Genomic DNA, 13,832 nt, shown 5'->3' with positions numbered 1-13,832 from the left:
TTTTGTTTTAAAAAAATATATTACTCCCTCCGTCCGAATTTATGTCAAGGTATCTGATGGGTTACAAAGTTTAAAGGAATTTTTGAAATTTTTGGTCCAAAATAAGTTATAAGATATTTGTGTGGTTAGAAATCATCTCATTAATTAAATATGAAAGGTGCCATTTTTTTTTAGGACAGACTAAAAAAGAAATAGTGTGGGACAAAGCAATAAAATAAAAGAAAATTTAATTTGTTGAAAAATTGTTAGATTGAGCCATTGAGGGGTATTTCACTTATTAAAGTCAATGGAAAATAAAAGAAAAAGGAGAAATGAGAGTAAACGTAGATGTCCACTCATATTTCCGACCGAAGTGTCAGCACACAGTAAGAGAGCGAATCTAGAGTGGTAAAAAATCTTGAAAGAGGAAAAATCCTCCCCTATAATTTAATTAGTACTCCTATTAACTTTGTAGTTTGTTCAATCAAGATTCAGAGGACCACATCTCCATTGATATGGATTCCTCCTCAGCTTCACAAGACCCTCCCAAGCCAAAGAAATCATCTTTATCAACCCCACCTAAGCATTCTTGGGTTCTTCCTTACAAAACCCAAAGCCTTGACACTGTTTACACTATAGGCAAAAAGTTGGGCCAAGGTCAGTTTGGAACTACCTATCTTTGTACTGAAAAATCCACTGGCGATCTTTATGCTTGCAAGACTATACCAAAGAAGAAGCTGATCTGTAAGGAAGATTACGAGGATGTTTGGAGAGAGATTCAGATAATGCACCATTTGTCTGAGCACCCAAATGTTGTAAGAATAAAGGGTACTTATGAAGATGCTTTATATGTGCATATAGTTATGGAACTTTGTGCTGGTGGGGAGCTCTTTGATAGGATTGTTGAAAAGGGGCTGTATAGTGAAAAAGAAGCAGCTAAGTTGATCAAAACAATTGTTGGGGTGGTCGAGGCTTGCCACTCATTAGGAGTCATGCATAGAGATCTCAAGCCAGAGAATTTCTTGTTTCTCAGTTCTGAAGAGGATGCTGCTCTCAAGGCCACTGATTTTGGCCTTTCTGTTTTCTACAAGCCAGGTTTGCTTTCCTTTCCCTTTTATCAAACAAGGGATACTTTGGGTGTTTTTACATTTTGCTGTTGTCGATGTTCTCTAGGCCGGGAGAGGAAAGCATGTCTTTACTTTTAAGTGTTGGTTCACTAGATTGTAAGCATAGGAATTCATGATTTTCACAAACGAATTAGATATCAAATCAGTGGTACCTTGATCATTGATAATTGCTGAGAAGATGTTGAGTATAATGCCTTTTAAGTTTGCAGCTGGATTTACAAACTATGATTCTCTTTACTTTGAGGTAATGCTCATGATGGAGAAATACTTCTTTTCATGTGGACAGTTACACAGGGATTACTATCTGAGAGCTACTTCTCTAATTATTTTGATAAGTGAGACACTTCTCTAATTTGACAAATAAAAAAAGGGGCATCCCGGTGCACTAAGCTCCCTCATTGTACGCAACCTTACCCTTCATTTCTGCAAGAGGCTGTTTCCACAGCTGGAACCCGTGACCTCCTAGTCACATGGCAGCAACTTTACCAGTTACGCCAAGGCTCTAATTTGACTAATAAGGTTTTATTTTATTGCTTCTATCTTTTTAAGAACGAGCTAGAGTTTTTCTTTGTTCATGGTTTGAATTTATATGGATATACAATGACAGAAGAATAGGTATTTGGGAGTGGGTAAAGTCTTAATCTGTTATTTTAAATTGGTAATTCCCACTTCTCATTTCTCCTGAACATTTGGGTCAACAGGGCAAATGTTGAGATTTATTGATTACATTATAACACGATTTGTGTATGTGCAATTCTAAGAAGCACTTTACAGAAGCAAAAGTGTTTGTTAAAATTGTCCTTTTTTTATTGCTTTATTACTAGTGTTCCGATTTAATGATATATAGCTTACCAGTTGGTCGATGCCAGACATTTGAGGTAGTGTTCTTGAACATGAAAATGATAGCCGTATCTTCGATCTGGTGATGACTTTTGTAACTTCGATTTGTTTACTGGTCCTTCTAGTCTTGTTATGAGTATCTCTTCAAATTGTCCCGTGTCATTTTCCTTTTGGATGCTATTGTTCTATTCAACTTGGTCTTGCTGAATGAAAAGTTTCTGTTGACTTTACTTCTTTAGTTCCTACTGCTGTATGTTTCTGGTGAGGTTCTGTTTTATTTCACTGTCTCTAACACTTAGCTTCTGCTTTCACTTGCTGATATGATGTTTTCAAATGTTGTTAGTCATTGAATTTGCCCTACTGAGAATTGCTGATTTTTGTTCTACTTAACTTAGGAGTACTGACCTTTTAATAGTAAGCGGTTCTGTTCCTTGATGTTTTTATTATTATCAGGTGAAACATTTTCGGATGTTGTTGGAAGTCCTTACTACGTTGCCCCAGAGGTTTTATGCAAGCATTATGGACCTGAATCAGATGTATGGAGTGCAGGAGTTATCTTGTACATATTACTTAGTGGTGTTCCACCTTTTTGGGCAGGTATTGTAATTGCCAGGTTCATATCTCTATGTGCGTTCAAGAGGAAGTAAAGTCTGTTATAAAGTTCGTCTTTCATGCTCATATTAGCTTATCATTCTTATTGTTTCCTGATTCCAGAAACTGATATGGGAATCTTTCGTCAGATTCTGCGAGGCAAACTAGATTTTGAATCTGAACCCTGGCCTGGAATTTCAGATAGTGCAAAGGACTTGTTACGCAAAATTCTTGATAGAAATCCAAAGAGGAGGTTAACTGCCCATGAAGTTTTGTGTAAGTCCTTGGAGTTGTGAAAACTGAGACTTATTTAGCTCTGGAAAATGCTGTTACCTCCTTATATGTTGAAACAAATTGCTTTTACAATGAGTTTACATTTTTGTTTCCTGTGACTTTCAGGCCATCCGTGGATCGTGGATGACTCAATGACCCCTGATAAACCTCTTGACTCTGCAGTTCTTTCACGCCTCAAGCAATTCTCAGCAATGAACAAACTAAAGAAAATGGCTTTGCGTGTAAGATCTTGAAAAGTTTGTTATCTACTTAGAGCCCGTTTGGATTGGCTTATAAGTTGCTTATAAGCTGTTTTCAGCTTTTTTGAGTGTTTGGCTGGCCAGCTTAAAGTCATTTTGTGCTTAAAATAAGCTCAAAAAAATAATTGGGTCCATTTGACTTAGCTTATCTAAAGCAGCTTATAAGCTGAAAACAGCTTATAAGCCAAAAAAAATAAGTTAGACTACCCCAACTTATTTTTTTTTAGCTTATAAGCTGTTTGCAGCTTATAGGCATAAGCCCATCCAAACAGGCTACATGTGTCTGTATCGTGAAAACCCTCCATGCCTGGAACAACTTTTGGCACAAAGTTTTCTAGTGTGAAGGGCAGAGAGATTAATTGAGGGGTTGCAGGAGGATTCCAAGAACTTCAGTAGTAAAGAAACTGAAATCGGATCTAGATGCAGTTTTAAAAGAAAAAGAAAAATGCAGAAAAGTAGTAAAGAAGAGTAGAAATAAGATTCTTACCTCCATGTTTATTGTCATTTCTGCATAATGTTATAACAAATCCTTCATAAGAACAAGGGTACCTACAGTTATGACCCCCCTGAGAGCCAAGTCAAACTTTGGACACTTCTCATGTGGAGTGCTGGAAGAGAAGATCATGCATTTTATAGGTTTTTACCTATGATATAAATTGCACAGAGTTGATAAAACGTTGCTGCCTTATTTTGTTTCATTTTTGTAGATTAGGTGTAAAGGGAAAGCCCTAAAACTGAAGTAAGTGAGTTAAAGATGCTTGGATAGATTTCTTGAGGCTGTCTGCCTTATTACTCTGGTCTGTTGAAAAAGTTTTAACTAGGCACTTAATGGCATCTAAAAAGTGAAACTATTTGAATTATGACGTCCAGTGGACTTTTGCCCCTGTGAACATAAGATAAAGCTCAAGAACTCATTGCTGCTTCTTGAAATACTAAATTTCTGAAATAGCATTTCTTGAAACTATTAACAAGTGTATTTCTGTGGCGTAACATAGTTATGCAAAAGTTTAAAGTGTTCCCGTTTCTTTATCTAAAAGTTAAGAGCATGAAGGAAAAAAGACACTGAAGCTTCCTCCTTAAATGTTAAGTTTGGAATGAACAAGCTCCTTTGTTTAACTGTTGTAGCTTTAAAAAGCTGGATGATGAATCACCGGATTTTAGACCGTGAATACTCTGTGAATAAGATTCTGTATCATGCTGCCATATCAAGTCCAAAGTGACTACAATTTCTATGCTAATGTCCCTTAAAAGCGCTGACTTGCTTTCTGAGGGCTGATGATCATGGATGGATATCTTGCTTTATTTTATAGTTCTCGCAGAATAGTTAGGATAGCATTTTGAATACAGTGAATGTGGAGAAGTGGTATTCCTCACACTTCACAAAATAGTGGAATGATCACTTAACTGGATTATTAAAAGACGAATAGAATCACATTTTACATTTGATCAATTATAAAAACATTGAAGGATGGAATTATTGCTAGTGCTACTGCATAAAGAAAGCAACTGCCTGTAGCAAATTCACTACTAAAAATGTAAGTAAATGAACAATAACTACTACCATGCCATGATGATACTCTAGTCGGGTTCTCTATTTGAATCTTATATACATTCCAGTCTCTGTATCATTCTGATTTTATCGGATGTCCCCAAAGGAACTTATATACATCCCACTCTAGTTGAGCTCATCTCATTCCATTACTAAATAATGTCTTTTAAGACAAATTAGTAATGGTAGGGATTATCTAAACCTCACAGTACTGACATACAAATCTCTAAGGTTTATCTTGGTTTCTTGGATTGTTTTTATCAAGTTCTGACTTTGTACTTTCTGTCTTTCCAAAATATAGATACCAAATTGCAAGATCAAAAACCTATTAACACTATAGTGGTCCCTTTCCTTAGTGTAGTTGGTTTTTGTACTTATTTAATCTTTTTTTTTTTTTTTTGCTGACATTGTTGTTGAACGGGCCTCAAGATTTTTCTTTCTGGATGGAAGTTATAATTAAGATCGTGGTGCTTCTCTTTGCTATTTAAATGATATTTATTTTGAAAAGTCCAGTCACTGTCGATCTAAGTCAATGTTCAATGTCTTATTGAGTTATATCTTTGATTCTTGTTTTACTCATTCTCTTATTACTCGTAGGTGATTGCCGAACGGCTATCAGAAGAAGAAATTGGTGGCCTCAAGGAGCTATTCAAAATGTTAGACACAGACAATAGTGGAACGATAACTTTTGAGGAACTAAAAGAGGGATTGAGGCGAGTAGGTTCTGAACTAATGGAGTCTGAGATCAAGGATCTTATGGATGCGGTAAGAAGTTTCCTCATCATGTTTTTGTGTCTTAGAGATATGTCCACCTTGTCTTTTATCCACCCACTCATGTTTATGTGCAGTATAATTTTCCGCTCATAGATCCAACCATGTTTTATTTAACAGGCAGACATTGACAACAATGGAACAATAGACTATGGGGAGTTTATTGCTGCTACTGTTCATTTAAACAAACTGGAAAGAGAAGAGAATCTAGTATCAGCCTTCGCTTTCTTTGACAAAGATGGTAGTGGATACATAACTATCGAGGAACTTGAGCAAGCCTGCAAAGAATTTGGTCTAAGCGAGCTCAATCTTGATGAAATAATTAAAGACATTGATCAAGATAATGTAAGTTCTATTCTCTTATGGTTTTAATCATGCACATATATATTGATTGAGTTACATAATGTCCACCAACGTATTAAAAGACATCCAAAGGGGCTTATGAAGATCTCGAGCAACACTGCCGATTGTCTTGAGGGTCGGATGCTCTCAACCTTTCACATCATATTAGAGTCAATCTTTTCCGAGCTCATTCGCACACCCATAAATAAACATTAAAGTCCGCGCTTGAGCCCCAAATCCACACAGATCCAGTTATATGGTGTCCGAGAGAGTTAATAAAGGTCTTGATTCACTTAATCGATTGCCCTAAGGTTTTTAGTTGAATGCTCAGTTCTTCCGTCATACGTTAGTTTACCGTAGAAACTTTACCTTTCTCATAAAATAAAAATAAAAGAAGTTTACCATAGGAACACTAGAATATATTAAAATATATAAATTGACCATGTTGTGATTTAAGACTTGGAGAGTTGCTTTTTGTCCTTTTTCTCTCCCTTTTAGCCAACTAAGAGAAGGAAATTTGTGCAATATATGCTGAAATAGTCAACGGTGAGTCTCATCTTTGCTGCCTTTACCAATGCTGAAGACGAGTTTACTGATTTACACTGTCATGTACCAGTCCATGCAATGGTCTTTCCATTGGTTATGTTCAGCTAAATAGAGCTGTAGTTCTCTCTCTCTCTCTCTCTCTCTCTCTCTCGTTAAAGGTTTAGTTTTTTGTTTGAGTTGCTGCTATCAGCACAACTGGCTAACTTAGTTTTTCAATGATTACATGAGTTCGGTTTATTTATCAATTTTCAGTTCAATTTGCGTGCAACTTGTCCTTCCATCCTCTGTTGATGTTAATAGACTGGTGTTGATTCTTAATATCTGTTTCTATGTTTTCCACACTTACAAATTGCAGGATGGACAGATAGACTACGGGGAATTTTCTGCAATGATGAGGAAAGGCACTGGTGGAGGCGTTGGAAGGAGGACCATTAGAAACGCTTTGAATTTAGGAGAAGCACTTGGACTCGTACAGAGGGGAGAAAATGTATAAACCATCCACTAATCTAAACGAGTTCCTGTCCAACTATATGACATTTACTGCTACAAGGATTAGGTGTTGAACTTGATCCCTTCCCCTGCTTTATGGATGATGGCTGGTTTATTTGTTCAAGCTTAGAACTTTAGATTTTGGTACAGTAACGAAGAACAATTTTCTTCTAAATCTGCTTCTTCTTCCTTCCAGATGTTAGCCTTTGTGCTGATTTTAATTTTCCGATTGTGCAAAATTTCATTGGACGGAAATTTTTGAATACCTACAATACCGTGAACCTACACTGCTATAGAAATTCACGCCTCAAGAAAAAGAGCATCAGATAAAGTCACCAGTTTCACAAACAAAACAAAAAAAGAAAAGAAAAAGAAGTATCAGTCTCAACCATATTATCCATTTTCATGTACGTCGCAGTACATAGCCTGTTTAGGATTTGAATGCACGGAATTTTTATTATAGGCTCCAAATGAGGAAAGGGCTTTCTAGATAGAAGGGATATGTTGTCAAGAGACCTCTTCAGCAGAGCAAATATCCATTCAGGACGTAGCGCAATTCGTAGTAAAAGCAAAAAAACAAACTTTTGTAATACAAGGTAAAATGTCATTTGTCACATTAATGTAACTGAACTTACTCACAAAAGCGGTAAAGGGTTTGATTTGTAATTAACTTCACGTCGTGATAAAAATGATTCTGTACTTGAATGTCAGTTTGCACAATACATGCCGAAATTACTTATGGATGCACGTCCCTTCTATGGGAATCATTGGTGGCAGCCTACTGGAAAGGCCAGCATATGTCTGTGAGCTGCAAAAGTATATGTAGCTCAAAGCTTACTATTGACAGGCAAATACTTGGTATGGCGACCATGTGCAACTATCTTCCCCGTCTCTTTCTTCCTCAAGTCAACAGTGACAGCAGCGATTGCCTTCCCAACACGTAATACTTTGGCTTCAACTTCGATTTCCTCCTGATTATGTAAGATAAACAATGGTTGAATGAGGATATTGCATTGTATCCTTTTGAAAATTAGAGAATATTGACTCATACAATACAAAGAGGTCTAAGGGGGTTCGACGTCTACTATATATACATAAAAAATAATTTTAACCTTGTAATAATAGTATTTTTTTCCGCCGAGGGGGTTCGGATGAACACCCTCGGCTCTATGTCGCTCCGCCACTGCATACAACCCTTAAAATCGAATAATATATGCGAAAACGCATAGCAACTACTAAATTTGGCTATAACAAGTCATCTTAGGAGTTTTAGCAAATAAAAGAAACAAAATTTTAGGTCTATAACCAATCAACCGAAAACAAATAGAAGGATGAGATTCAGCAAGCACATTAATACAAGAAATAAAGTCCGTCGCCAATGAAAGTCCTCTGCTTGGTGCAACTTTTTGCTGCTACAATGAACAAAGTACCTCCTATTTCTTTCTTTTCAACAAAGTAATTGACAACCCATCACAAATTATAAGTTTTTACTTATATTTATGTTGCAACTGATAGCACTAAGATTAGGTGCTTTAAGTTGCTGGTAGTTTCAGCTCATAGTACTGCTTTACAGGGGCGGATCTAGGAGGGGGTGAGGGTGAACGGGGTGAGAGTGTTCACCCGAACCCACTCGGAAGAAATTACACTATATATATAAGGTAATTTTTTTTTTATGTACATATATAGATTTTGAATCCCCTAAACACTAGAGGTTGGCTCAGTGGCTAAGGGGGTTCAAAATTTACATTGAGGTTCCAAGTTCAAATCCCAGACACTATATTTTTATTTTTCGAACCCCCTTAGTGAAAATCCTATATCCGCCACTGATGCTTTACATTCACGATATTAGGGTGAATAATAGTCTCTTGAAGCCTACTCGACTATCACTTCTGTTCAAAGCGTTAAATTGTATATTAGATGCCCGATATAACAAGATAAAAATCCATATATTGTCTAGTTGTGAACAGTGTTTTAAAAGGCGAAGGCGTAAGGCGGGGCGTTTTACGTCTGCCTCAGTGAGGCGTAAGCCCCGAGGCACGGGGCGTAAGCCCCATGGGGTTTTAATTTTTAGTATTTTATAAAATGATATAATTATAATAAATACTTTTAAATAGGTGAAATAGCGTAAAAAATTGAAGAAAACTATAAATAAGTGATATATATATATATATATGCTCCACCCCCACAAAAAAACTAATTAGAGCAATCTATTATATGCTACTTACAAGTACAAGTGACTGCTCGTTACTTTTTTGAGATAGTAGAAGACAAGATAAATAGTTGGAAAAGAATATACATTAGACATTCTAATTTCTAGCAATAAAAAAGGTCTTGACTTTTAAATTTAATGTTTCAGTTCCTTTTTAAAACATTTGAGTAATTACATGTTGACTTTTGAGAATTTGGGCATTATATTAAGGACTTATTTAACAAATTTCGTTTTAGTTTGAAGAAGTTTTCTGGGCTTACGCCCCAACACGCCCCAACAAAAAAAAACTCGCCCCAAACGCCCGGGCGTTCGCCCCAAATGCCCGGGTGTACGCCCCAAACGCCCGGGCGTACGCCCCAAATTGCTGGGCGTATCAAATTGCTGGGCGTATGCCTTTGGAGACTTTCGCCCCGACCCATCGCCCCGGGGCATTTTTGGTACGCCCCGCCTCAGGGCTCGCCCCGAGGCTCGCCCCAAAAACGCCTTTTAAAACACTGGTTGTGAATGAAATTACATTTTATTCTAATTCCTCATTTTTTGATCACCATGAGGTTCTTCCCTTGAAGATATCATTAACATTCTACAAGTCGATTAAAGCCAAGGCTTCTAAATCAAAACGCAATGTTGCATTGGTGAATGAAGAAGGCCTATGTTGGTGTGACATGCTAGAGTAGCATTTATGAAGTAAAGTTTGTGGCATTGCTAAAACCAGAACACACTTATTGGTTAAGACTTGAAAGTGACCTTCAACAGCATTGAGATTAATTAAGTTTTGCTGATTCTGCCAAGTATACTTAATGAAGCTGTGCAAGTAAAAGTGACCTACATATGACCATACATCCATCAGATCAACAATACAATGCCATGAAACAGTTTATTCCTGTTAAAGATAATCATAATATGGGTAACTCATTTTCCTATATGGCTCTCTCTTTTACAGGTTAGTTTTTCTTCAGGGAGAAGGTTTTAGGGAGAGGTAGCAAATGATGAAGAGAAAAGCGAAATTAATTTGAGAAAGAAGAACTGACACCGAGAAAAGCAGCATCCAAGTAGGAAACATTGATCTCAAGAGAGACACCGGTGAGTGGGGCGCCAACTGTATGAATTACAGCTGAACCCAATATATCCACCAGTGTCGCCGTCGCTCCCCCATGTAGGAAATTACCCGAATTCACTAGACGAGCTGGCACTTTGAAAGAGCACACGACCCGACCCGGCTCAACAAGGTCCACCTTCAGCCCATGTGACACAAACGGTTCAACGAATCTCCAAGGCATCGAATCCACTCCCCTTTCATAATCCCCTCCTTCCTTCTCCAACCATTTCTTCACATCATCCATTTTCCCCATCTCAATTTCCTTTCCCCACCCTTATTTTATGATGCCCCCACGTCTATGATTCTCCAATTTTTTCCACTCTGTTTGTTTACTGTGATCTAAAAGTTGAATAAATTTTAGGCTTGATGCGTATGCGGCCCATAAGAGTCCACCTTTTTTTATTTTGACACCTCAATTAAGTATTATTTATATTAAATTTTTGAACTCATTTTTAAATGTATTTATCAAACATAATATGTCTTCAATTTAGCAATATATATATATATATTCTAATTTAATTATTCTTTTTTTAGCTAAGATTAGCAGCAATTGAGAAGGAAAAAAGAATAGTTCTTAATTAAGGTGGCAATGGAAAAGCACAACTAGCAGAAACTGACACATCAAATGACTTAAATAATAGCTTATCACATGTCTAAAATATTACTCCACCTTCATTTCTCCAATTTAATCTCTGCTTCTAATAAAAATCAGAAGTTTTGATACACACTTGAAGACGAGTTCAGAGATTCAATAGGAACAACGTTTAATTGAGGTGTCAAAATGAAAAAAATAAACAAATTTAGGGGGCTGCATATGCTCTAAGCCTAAATTTTAAACATGGGAAAAAGGGGTAAATATATTCTTACAGAAAAATATCCTCACCATTAGTAAACTAGTTAAATAATATCTTTGCTACTAACAATTGCTACAAAATAAGAGAAAAATGATTAATTTTGCCCTTATTTTTTTTTTGGGTGTGGGGGGAGGTTGAACGTTTGAAATAAATATTATAACAACAATAAAGACAATATATAGTATAAAGACTTTTCATTTTAATAAATAAAAAATAGGGCTGATTTCACTAAACACACTTGTAATATGATTTAGTTTTAGATGCATCCCCTGTATATTTATTTTAAAACCAAATACTTACCGTCCTTGTACTATAAAACTCTACCACTTACACCCCCATGAAATTTATCCGTAACTAGTATCTTTAAATATAATTATTAAATGACAACTAATACTAATATTATAAGTAAAATATTTTTATGAAATTTTAAAACGAAGATAAAGAATTTAACAAAAAAATTTATTCATGTAATTGATTTGACAAATTAGTATTTTTTGAAACATTTATCTTTAGAAACTCATAAAAGGTGGCAACTGTTTTCCTTACTCGTGTGACTATCATCGCTATAAAAATTACTTTTGGAGGCAACTTTCCCATTCAAACTCTTTACTTACCACTCCCTCCGGATCAAAACAAGACTCTGCTTAACCATTTGCACACTCCTTAAGAAACTATTCACTTCAAGAAAAAAAATATAAAATTGACTAAATTACCCCTAATTAAATAGGCATTAGGATTTGATCACATAACACTTAATATGAGCAAATCTGGAAAGATAAAGTTAATTGTTTCTTGATTTAATAAGTGAACATTTTTTTGACCCAAGAAAAAAAGGCTAAGTGGACACTTTTTTTGATCCGGAGGGAGTATCTTTTATTGTTAAATTATCGTGTCTAGCTAGTTTGTTGTCGAAACGTAAGATAGTTTGCAGTTTGGTAGCTAGTTAGGAGACAAGTTATTCATGTATTAAATCTTGCATAAGTTACCATGTTTGGTAGCTGTCAGGAGCTAAGTTATTCATGTATAAAATTAATACAGTGTTTGGTTTGCAATTTTGAAACCCGAATAACTAATACATAAATAAGTTATGAGGAAATCTGTGTATAATTTTATTCTGGATAGAATATGAAATAACTAATACATGAATAACTAAATCATGCATAACTAATCACTGCATAAAATAATACATATATTCCCTCATAACTAATTTCTACATAACTCTAACCAGCTACCAAATGACCACTTAGTGTTTCCATCACTAATACTCATGCTCAAACATGTTTAATTATTTTGTCCCCATATAGAAGAAATGATAACCATCTTTTTTGCATTTGGAGTACAATTTCTTTTTTGTAGATCTGTCACTCTAATAACCTTTCATTCCTCCGAGACACGTCGTGTATTTGCAAGATTTTATCACAAACATAAGAGACTCAATAGCTATCATGCACGAGCTCAAGTATGAAAACATGCCCAAGGAGACAAATTATAGATAAAATTGCTAACAAGAACGACATTAATTGCTTACGTACTCGTGTTATTAAATATAAAGTTGTAAAGATGCACCTCAAGAGAAAGGTGAAGTTTCCCTCACTTTCTTTTCAAGGCAATCAAGTATATATTTCTTCTTCTATTTTGTCTTTGAATTCCCTTTTTACCAACTTCAAAGTGCACCTAAGAATTTGGTGAACAGATTTGTGACTACATTTAAAAAAAATTAGATCAACCAAATTAGGTATTGTATGCTTCTAGCTAAACAAAATATGCTTCTGTGTGTGTGATTTTATATGCACGAGATAGATATTACAACGTGCCAAATCCTAAGCAGATGGTGTAAGATATCGTAACACGTACTATCTGCTGATCATTCAACAATTCGATCATGTATATCGATCAGTTTACCAATGCCCCGTAGAGTCAATCTGCTCTTGTTGAGATAAGTGGGATTGTATTGAGTTCTGTGAAAATGTTGGCAACCGAAACGATTGGTCTGTTGTTGATAGAAATGAAGCCTGAGCTGAGCTGGGAGAATCAATATAGACGTTGTCGTAACTAGGATCATAGTGTTGCTGCTTATTATTACTACTAATAGGCATATTTAGCTTTTCACCTTCGTCAAGTTCTCTGTACTTGTTAAGATATTGCTTCAGTGGGTTCACATAATCCTCGAACCCCAGGATTTGGATTGCCCCAATAATGTCATCCCCATTGATGGTCTTCCTCTTCTCGCGCTGGCATTTTTCTGATGCTTCTCCAGTCACGAAACTAATGAACTCCGACACGCATTCTTGCATCGTCTCTTTTGCATCTTTCGACATCTTCCCATTGCCCGGGATGACTTTCTTCATGATTCTCCCCACATTTGCTATTGGAAGGAACCGATCTTGTTCTTTACTAGTAGTAATTGTATTGAATGTAGGAGGGGTTGTCTGCTGGATGGTGATTTTTGAAGTGCTTTCTGGACTAATTGGCCCATTTCCCTGCCTTCCGTCTTCCATGTTTTTCAGACAATAGTTTTTTTTTTTATTATTATTGAAATTTCACATCACTAATATCAGAGTGGTGCATGACTTTCTCTAAATATCATCACAGCGTTTTTGAGACAATAGTGAGGATGGTTTTTAACGTAAATGGCGTGAGAAGCATTAAGTTAGGCCTGATAATAGGAATTTTCATGGACTCCCACCTGTTTACTCGCTCTAAGGTTAATTTTGATAACTAACTATATTATACTCCTTTAATACTTTCTTTTGTGAGCCTACCAAAAGATAAAAATACTATACTTCCTTTTGTCAGGAATCGACTTTTTTATTGCTTTTAAAGTTATTACATTAATTTTAGAGTTTTTTTCCAGTTCAAAATGACAAAAGAAACTAGCGTAAAAGTCATAGCAATTGTCATTTTAC

At 35.9% G+C, this 13,832-nt stretch overlaps 3 protein-coding genes across 3 annotated transcripts; 1 reads left to right on the top strand and 2 right to left on the bottom strand.

Annotated features, from left to right (window-relative positions):
- The first annotated feature begins 314 nt into the window (after window positions 1-314).
- On the top strand, window positions 315-6,962 carry LOC132639963 (calcium-dependent protein kinase SK5-like). The gene is made up of 7 exons (XM_060356343.1): window positions 315-1,074; window positions 2,400-2,543; window positions 2,661-2,813; window positions 2,937-3,052; window positions 5,217-5,384; window positions 5,511-5,735; window positions 6,634-6,962. The coding sequence occupies exons 1-7, from the start codon at window positions 495-497 to the stop codon at window positions 6,769-6,771; spliced, it is 1,524 nt and encodes a 507-aa protein (XP_060212326.1). The 5' UTR covers window positions 315-494; the 3' UTR covers window positions 6,772-6,962.
- Window positions 6,963-7,330: 368 nt separating this feature from the next.
- On the bottom strand, window positions 7,331-10,409 carry LOC132639966 (uncharacterized). Its single transcript, XM_060356348.1, has 2 exons — window positions 10,005-10,409; window positions 7,331-7,738 (listed from the first exon to the last, which is right to left on the bottom strand). Exons 1-2 carry the CDS (start codon window positions 10,323-10,325, stop codon window positions 7,595-7,597), a joined length of 465 nt encoding a protein of 154 aa, XP_060212331.1. The 5' UTR covers window positions 10,326-10,409; the 3' UTR covers window positions 7,331-7,594.
- A 1,616-nt stretch (window positions 10,410-12,025) lies between these two features.
- LOC132639965 (nuclear transcription factor Y subunit B-7-like) lies at window positions 12,026-13,425 on the bottom strand. Its single transcript, XM_060356346.1, has one exon. It carries the CDS (start codon window positions 13,422-13,424, stop codon window positions 12,825-12,827), a length of 600 nt encoding a protein of 199 aa, XP_060212329.1. The 5' UTR covers window position 13,425; the 3' UTR covers window positions 12,026-12,824.
- Between the last annotated feature and the right edge of the window lie 407 nt (window positions 13,426-13,832).

Source organism: Lycium barbarum, chromosome 5, assembly GCF_019175385.1.
Source record: "Lycium barbarum isolate Lr01 chromosome 5, ASM1917538v2, whole genome shotgun sequence".
NCBI classification, from domain to species: Eukaryota; Viridiplantae; Streptophyta; class Magnoliopsida; order Solanales; family Solanaceae; genus Lycium; species Lycium barbarum.
Note: the sequence above shows the minus strand (reverse complement) of the source record. Positions and strands in the feature narration are given on the sequence as shown.

What these genes read in the sequence shown, in the direction of transcription:
- LOC132639965 (XM_060356346.1), bottom strand. Translation starts at nt 13,424, where the DNA reads ATGGAAGACGGAAGGCAGGGAAATGGGCCAATTAGTCCAGAAAGCACT.
- LOC132639963 (XM_060356343.1), top strand. Translation starts at nt 495, where the DNA reads ATGGATTCCTCCTCAGCTTCACAAGACCCTCCCAAGCCAAAGAAATCA. An exon ending in TCAAGGATCTTATGGATGCG is followed by an intron (nt 5,385 to 5,510) that starts GTAAGAAGTTTC and finishes TTTATTTAACAG; the next exon opens with GCAGACATTGACAACAATGG. An exon ending in AAGACATTGATCAAGATAAT is followed by an intron (nt 5,736 to 6,633) that starts GTAAGTTCTATT and finishes TACAAATTGCAG; the next exon opens with GATGGACAGATAGACTACGG.
- LOC132639966 (XM_060356348.1), bottom strand. Translation starts at nt 10,325, where the DNA reads ATGGGGAAAATGGATGATGTGAAGAAATGGTTGGAGAAGGAAGGAGGG. An exon ending in TGGATGCTGCTTTTCTCGGT is followed by an intron (nt 7,739 to 10,004) that starts GTCAGTTCTTCT and finishes TTACATAATCAG; the next exon opens with GAGGAAATCGAAGTTGAAGC.